This window comes from Notothenia coriiceps, unplaced genomic scaffold (assembly GCF_000735185.1).
Source record: "Notothenia coriiceps isolate Sejong01 unplaced genomic scaffold, NC01 NC01_scaffold00016872, whole genome shotgun sequence".
Classification (NCBI taxonomy): Eukaryota; Metazoa; Chordata; class Actinopteri; order Perciformes; family Nototheniidae; genus Notothenia; species Notothenia coriiceps.
In genome coordinates this window covers 206,297-213,315 of record NW_011349573.1, presented here as the reverse complement: position 1 = coordinate 213,315, position 7,019 = coordinate 206,297, and the positions used below count along the sequence as shown (strand labels likewise).

General features: G+C 41.3%; 1 protein-coding gene across 1 annotated transcript in view; it reads left to right on the top strand.

The window, feature by feature from the left end:
* Positions 1 to 1,174: 1,174 nt before the first annotated feature.
* The window catches only part of LOC104949908 (interleukin-1 receptor accessory protein-like 1-B), a 6,376-nt gene continuing 531 nt past the window's right edge, over positions 1,175 to 7,019 (top strand). The window contains exons 1-3 of the mRNA XM_010776338.1: positions 1,175 to 1,179; positions 3,690 to 3,876; positions 4,967 to 5,120. Coding sequence (XP_010774640.1) covers positions 1,175 to 1,179; positions 3,690 to 3,876; positions 4,967 to 5,120 — 346 coding nt within the window. The remainder of the gene's footprint in view (positions 1,180 to 3,689; positions 3,877 to 4,966; positions 5,121 to 7,019) is intronic.

The following is a 7,019-nucleotide window of genomic DNA, read 5'->3' as shown; positions in this document are numbered from 1 at the left end:
GTTGCATCTTTCAGTTAACCTGGCATGCTAAGTGTGAGACAGCGGTGTCAAACTCAAGGCCTGGGGGCCAAACCGGCCGTGACTTAATTTTCTTGCCCACAGAGAGCTTGCCAAGAATATAATACTTTTACTTATCACGGTCTCAGCGCCGATTTACGAGCCGTTGGCCATAACCTACATGTCCGACAATGCATCGTCAATTAGGACTTTTTTCTCCGCATTTGATGTTTTTTCTTCAAAATATGCCTTTGGTTTTAGAATGTTGACTTTTTCTCGAGAATAGAGATGGTTTTTTCAAACGTTTTGCTTTTCCTTACCAAATCTTACCTTTCCCCCCCAAATTTCCTTTTTTCCTGCCCCTTTGGCTTTCTTTTTAAATCATTTCGTGACATTCTCCCGAAGGATTGCAACTTATTTGCCGAAGACTTCTGCTTTCAGACGTAGTTAAATATGAAGTTAACTTACCTATCCGATAAGAATCCAATGCAGAGCCAATAATGTAATAAGTAGACATCATCTTATATATGATTCCAAATACTTTACTACTAAAGTTTAAAGTTACAACGGCCCTTTTGAGTGCACCATAATTCCATGTGGCCCGTGATGAAATCTGAGTTTGAACACCCCTGGGTGTAGACAGCAGACAAGCCAACAGGAACAACGGAATGTTCGCAGATTTGAAAAAAATATGGTTTCTGAGCCTGATGCCCTGATGACAGTAGGAATACTTCTTTGTGACGTTTTAGCAAAGCTGCAGTGATGGAGGATGCTGCCTGGCTGGGTAGCGAACATTTAAGCGATGAGACATTTGGATGCGTGCATATTAACAACCTGACAACTCTTCTTGAATAGGTTGTCATTTACAGACGGTAGTTTTCAATTTTGCATGTCTCTGTACATTTAAAAGTTTTGGCAAGTATTTTCATACTGACATTCTGTACAAACTGTGAAGTCCACTGAGACAAATGTAACATTTGTGATATTGGGCTATATAAATAAACATTGATTGATTGATTGAAGTATTTACCTAGTGAATTATTTGTATTTTACGACCTGCATTAACATAAACCTCATTCATCTTTAATTAAAAATGCTGACGAGGTCCTGATTCAAGACCGTCATGTTATTTTACAGCATAGGTCAACATCCTATATCAAATATGTAAATGGTTAATATGCGGTGGGTTCGTTTTACTGCTCTGTAATGACATTATACCCAGGTAACCTTTCATCAACCTTGTGCTGTGCGCTGAGACAATACTCAGAGACAGTTATTGTTAGTTGAGAGTAAGCTCTAATGAGTAATCGCAATTATTTCATCATCCATTTTCTATTAGAGAGGAGTTGTTTTAATTAACAGATTCATTAAGTTAGTTCATTAATTTCCCCACAGGTGCCCCCGGATCCTCGGGAGAATTTCAAATCAATTCTGCTGCCTATTATTTAATATCAGAGCGAACAGTCGCTGAGATAAAGGGCAGGTTTGCATCTGGTTTTATTGTCCTGTGAGTTAGATTTAATGACGGCCAATAGAATAAAATAAAAATATGGTGGATGCTTTTTGTTAGGAGGGATCTAACTATCTAGGCTTCATACATAAATCTACAAATGAACCCCTGAGTTTAACCACTTCTAAATCCCATGGGTATATTTTACTGCAGTGTTTCCCGACAGTGTGCCAATCAAAATCCTCTCAGCATGCTGCTTAACTCCTTACTGACCATTGCACATCATTTCAGTGCATTTGCCGCGTGTTGCAGTCCTCTGCCTGCCCTCCAGCTGCATACAGTATCTGTCAGCCTGACACTTCTCTCAGCTGATGTATGCCGGATGCTATCTATCATTGCCACGACATTGCATAGCCCCTTCGGTTTGACACATTTGACAGACAGTGTCACCTATTAACGCCATCAGCTAGCTTGTTATCACTGTATCTGCAGTATTTAATGCTGAGTATACGGTTAAGTCACTGGAACACAGATCATTTTTAGTTCTTAGGATTGTCTTCATGAATATTACACCTGTGAATAGTCACCTGGCTCAAAAGGCTCAAAAGGCATCACGATGGAGGTGAAATGTTGGAAAGACATCGTAGGACACAGTGTTGGCCCACACCATCGATCACTCTTGCGGAGCAGATGACACAGTTCTCTCCCTCTCTCTGTCTTCCAGTTTATTAGTGCTGCCCAGAATATTTAACAGGGAAGAGAGCGCTCCCGTGGGATCTCATTTGCACAGGTGTCCATCTGGTAGGAGTTGTCTGGGATAATCTCCACATCATGTCACATTTGCATCATGAAAACAGCACACTCACTTCCTGTAAAGGGGGAGCGCTCGGCACTGGCCAGTTTCGAGCGGCGAGGGATTGTTTGCCGACACTGTAGCTAAGACCAGTGTGTGCTGTACTAATCCACGAGGCAGTTAATTCAGTGCAATTATGTTAGGATTTAACATGTTTGTAATTGTTTGTTTGTTCAGCTCAATTTGTGTAACCAGCTTTGGTTGGAAAATTAGCAATGAGATTTTCCTCAACACTGCCAATTTGTTTGGTGTTTTAACCAGCGGGGGGTGGGATTTCCTTCATTCGGGCCTGAGTGCTTGTCCACTATGACAGTCTTCTTAGCCGCTTTCACCAAAGAAAAGGTGCTCCTATTGAACCCATCGATCATTAAGGACCTTTGCTTTTATTTCCCTCTCTTCAAATAGCACAACGTTCCCGAGAATCAATGTGTTCATTGACTCCTGTGTCCTGTCCTGTGAATTACTCGAGCAACAGATTCAATCTCAAAATCGCTGTCTCATTAATGACCCAAACAGGAAAGAAGTAAATGCCAAGCAGCTGCATATTTACTTCTCATGTAACCGTGAAGCATCACTTTCTGATTCCCTACAAGGTTACACATGATAAAGCTCGACGCAGATTGGTTTAGTATTTAAAGACATGTGTTCTCAATACAGGAGCAACACAAATCACTATACTGCATTATACTGCATACACCAGGCGTTAAAATTAAGTGTTTATTCCACCGTGGATAAAAAACGCCCCGGTATCTGTGGCAAGCATACAGTCTTCAAACATTACAAGTGATCTTGCATTTTACTCCCATTCTCCCTTCGCGTTATAAATTCCCTTCTTTATGTATACGACCTGAGCAGTTGCAGTACATCAATTGCAGCAAGTAATTTTCTGCTAGCTCGCACTGTATCTGCTTAACGCGTGAAAACAAAACGCTCAATCAATCTTAGAGCGCTGTTGACATTCAAGGCTGTCGCTGCATGTTACCGACAGTGTCCCTTCCCCTTGTACACACACACACATATACACTATATATAGTATTTATACACACACTTTAGAGGTAGGCTCGTCATGCATCACTGGCATTGACACTTGAATGTGTCTATAATTGTCTGGATTAAGTGTCATATTGGATATGATGGTGCAACATTCAGCACTAAAGAACAGTTTTAGCCCCATTGTGAATTGTGGAAATAATAAATGTTTTTCCAGAGGAAGGCTTCTATACATCTGCCTCTGCTGCATTTAGCTATTCATATGTAATCTAATGAATGAGACTTTGAGTGTATGTGAAACCGGAGCTGGACTGCTTGCAGCTTTTGCTTCTGCCAAGACTTCATTATGATTTCTTTGTCCAACTGATTCATTAACCTTTTCTTTTTTCCTTTCTGCAGGAACTCGACATACTGCATGAAGGTGTCCATGTCTCTCACGGTGGCAGAGAACGACACAGACCTCTGCTTCAACTCCAAAATGAGGTTCTTTGAGAAGGCCGAACTGAGCAAAAACAAAGACATCACCTGCCCGAGCATCGATGATTATGTACAGCCAGGAGCGCAGCCAGATATCGTGTGGTACAAGGTAACATGCACCCTTTCTCTCAAATAACAACCACTGATTTAATTTCCTTTCAAAAGGCAGAGGTGCCCCGCTTTTGTCCGTCACCTTAAACCCATCACGCACATTATTAAAAAGCTTCTTTAAAGAAGAGTAACCTCGTTAAGGTCAGCTTCATTCAGATTTTAATGAACTTCAAGCACCATGACTTTTGAAGCATTTATTAAATAAATATATATCTGACAGAGACTAATCTATTCACCGTGTACAGTCACATCTAGCTTTCTCCTACGCCCACAGTGTAACTGACCCGCGCAGACCTCCTCGTGTCCAACAGGCCACTTTGATGGAGCTGTTCGGCGGAGCTCGGGGGCCAATTCATCAAACGTTAAAGTGTGCTGGACTAGGTGGCCAAAAAGCTTCTTCAGTTTCCCATTGAATCAAATGAAAGTAGCAGATAATGACTGTGGGCTCCACACCCTCTGGTTATTTGCTCTCGCTGTGTCGGTGTGGGCTGATTTAATTCTGGGAGGCCTCTCTTGGACCACAGTTCGAAACCATCCCACAGTGGCCCAGTTTTCCTTTGCCTCAGGTGTTCTGTGACCCTTTTTTTTAAGACAAAAAACTGTAATGTGTGACAGCAGTGGACTCAAATGACCATGATCTAAGGAATTGAACCATTTCAGAAGTGCTTTACGAGCTTTTAATGATCAAGTATCCTCCTGTTTACATCGTTAACTGCTTTCTATGGGGTTGAAATAAAGCTGTAGATGCTACTAAGAACTTGTACATGAACTGAGTAATTAATTTAAGAGTAGCTGATGCAATTCAATCAACATTAGTAGAATGATAAACAGCCGTTCATCCCCCAAACATCTTTTTTAAAGAATGTTAGTGTGCAGCAAGAATGCACCGAACAAATGTAAGCAATAACTCGTGTATTTACGCGGAGTCTTTTTACCTTTAGCTGTGTGAAAAGCCGCTCTAAAAGCATGTTTACTAAAATAGGTCTCTCTTTGGATTCAAAGTTCATACAACTAGAAGAGTTTCATGTTAAATAAAAGCGTATTCCTGTTGATTTTGACATTTTGTACCCTGTGTTTACATAATAAAGGAATGCAAACCAAAGCAGTGGAGACAAACCATAGAAAGGAAAAGGGACACTCTCTCCATCAAGGACGTACGGGAAGATGACATTGGGAATTACACCTGCGAATTAGAGTTTGGGAACTTTTTGGTAAGAAGGACGACTGAGCTGTCCGTCACAGGTAAGGAAGTCTCTCTTTAATGCTGCAAATTGTTTGATTGCAGAGTCACCTCCTGTTCATGTTGTTAAGTTGTGTCTTAATGCAAACATATTTATATTTAATGCTTTTCTAAACTAAACTATTTCCAAAAAAAGCATATTCTCATTGTTGCTCAGGCCTATGTAAACATTGTCTATAACAAAAAAAAGACATTCTGGTTAAATAATTGAAGGATTTTAAAGCTGATCTGTGCACCTTTTCCCAAGGTGTCGCCCTCAATGGCGTCACTGTCTCTCTGTGACTGCTAGGGCCGCTTTAATTGCAAAGTAGTGGATTTCACATAGAACCACATCAGCACTTTTTCTTAAGGCTGTTCAAATATTTAAGCTTGAACCTAAAGTGGGTGACAGATTGCCTCGCGCTGACACCGCCACAGACAGGTTGACAAAGCAGGCGCTGTAGAGCAGGGAATGTTACCACTTAATTATACACTCCTCTTCTTTTTAGGGTACCTGATTGGGAAATAGTTGTAGATGTTGCCCTGAGTGTTTATTTAAATTAAGGATCGATATATCGACCTGAAGGGGCCCTTTAATGCCAATATTTGTATGTAGTGTCTCTACTGTGACATGTCTCCTTGCTTTAATGTTCAAAAAGCTCTTTATTTTTCTCGTACTGCCTGTGCTGCATCACCTCTTTTCACCCTCTGTCTGGAACCAGAGCCCAGTCTGTTCTGATTGGTTAGTTGGCTGGCTGTGTTCCATAGAGATGTCAGGGAGTATGTGGGTGAGAATTGCAGACCACTTACAAAGCCTTTTAACCATAATACAGCAAAGGGAAAAACCCATAGTATGGCCTCTTTAATATAGTATATCCACGTTCTTCCTATAGCACACTGACATCATAGAAATAACCACGTTAAAGTCACTCAATTTAAAAAGGACCTATAACTTAGAAAAGTGGAGCTCACATTCATTTGAGAAAAAAGTTTTCTCGGGCTATTCAAACAACAACAGCTCCTCTCCGTCTTTGTGAGAGATTTGGCTGAGCTCGATTTTTATATGGTGACATACGTCTGCAAGGATGCGAACAAATGACGGATGACGCAGACTGAATCAAACACAGAGAAGTGGAGAGGTTCTGGATGGATACAGCGGCTGTTGCATTGTGGGCGTGAGGGTCAGACAAAGTGTTTGCTGTAACCGCGTCTTGATTACACTTTATAGTCTCCTTTAAAGAGACGAAGACAGACTCCAGTGAGGGGCGAGCTAAGCCATAAATCATTTTCTCACCAGCCTCAAAATGTCATCCTGGGGGGACTAGTCTTAATCTCTCTATCTACTTTGGAGACATTAAGCATTTTAAAAGAGGTGGCAGAAGATGATTGATGATTGGGCCATGGCATTTATGGTTTTCTCAGGAAGAAAGATACTCGTCCACCTGTGTCTGTCTGGGTTTACTCCCACATCTAGTCGGCCTGTAGGTGTGAATGTGTCTCTTTTTGGTCTTTTGATAAACTGGCAACCTCTCGCCCAATGGATGCTGGGAAAGGCTCCGCTTTTCCAAACCTGCAATAAAGAAACTAGGTATTGTCACGGTTTTAAGTTTGTGTGTCTGGTAGTGGGTGTTTTTCTGTTCTCCTTGTCATGTTTTCCTCCCTTTATATTGTCTGGTCTTTTTTCCCTGTGTTTTCCTGTCTGTCGTTAGTTTTCCCTCTAATTTCCTGATTGTCACCCCTTCAGTGTCTCCTGTGCTAATCAGCGTCAGCCCCGCCCCTGATTATTCCCACCTGTGTCTTGTTACCCTGTGTTTAAATTCTCCCAGTGTTACTTATCCCCTGGTTGCTGATAGTTGAGAAAATACAAACTGAACATGCAAGTCATGTTAGGGGATATTTAATCCATCATCAAGTTACAGAGG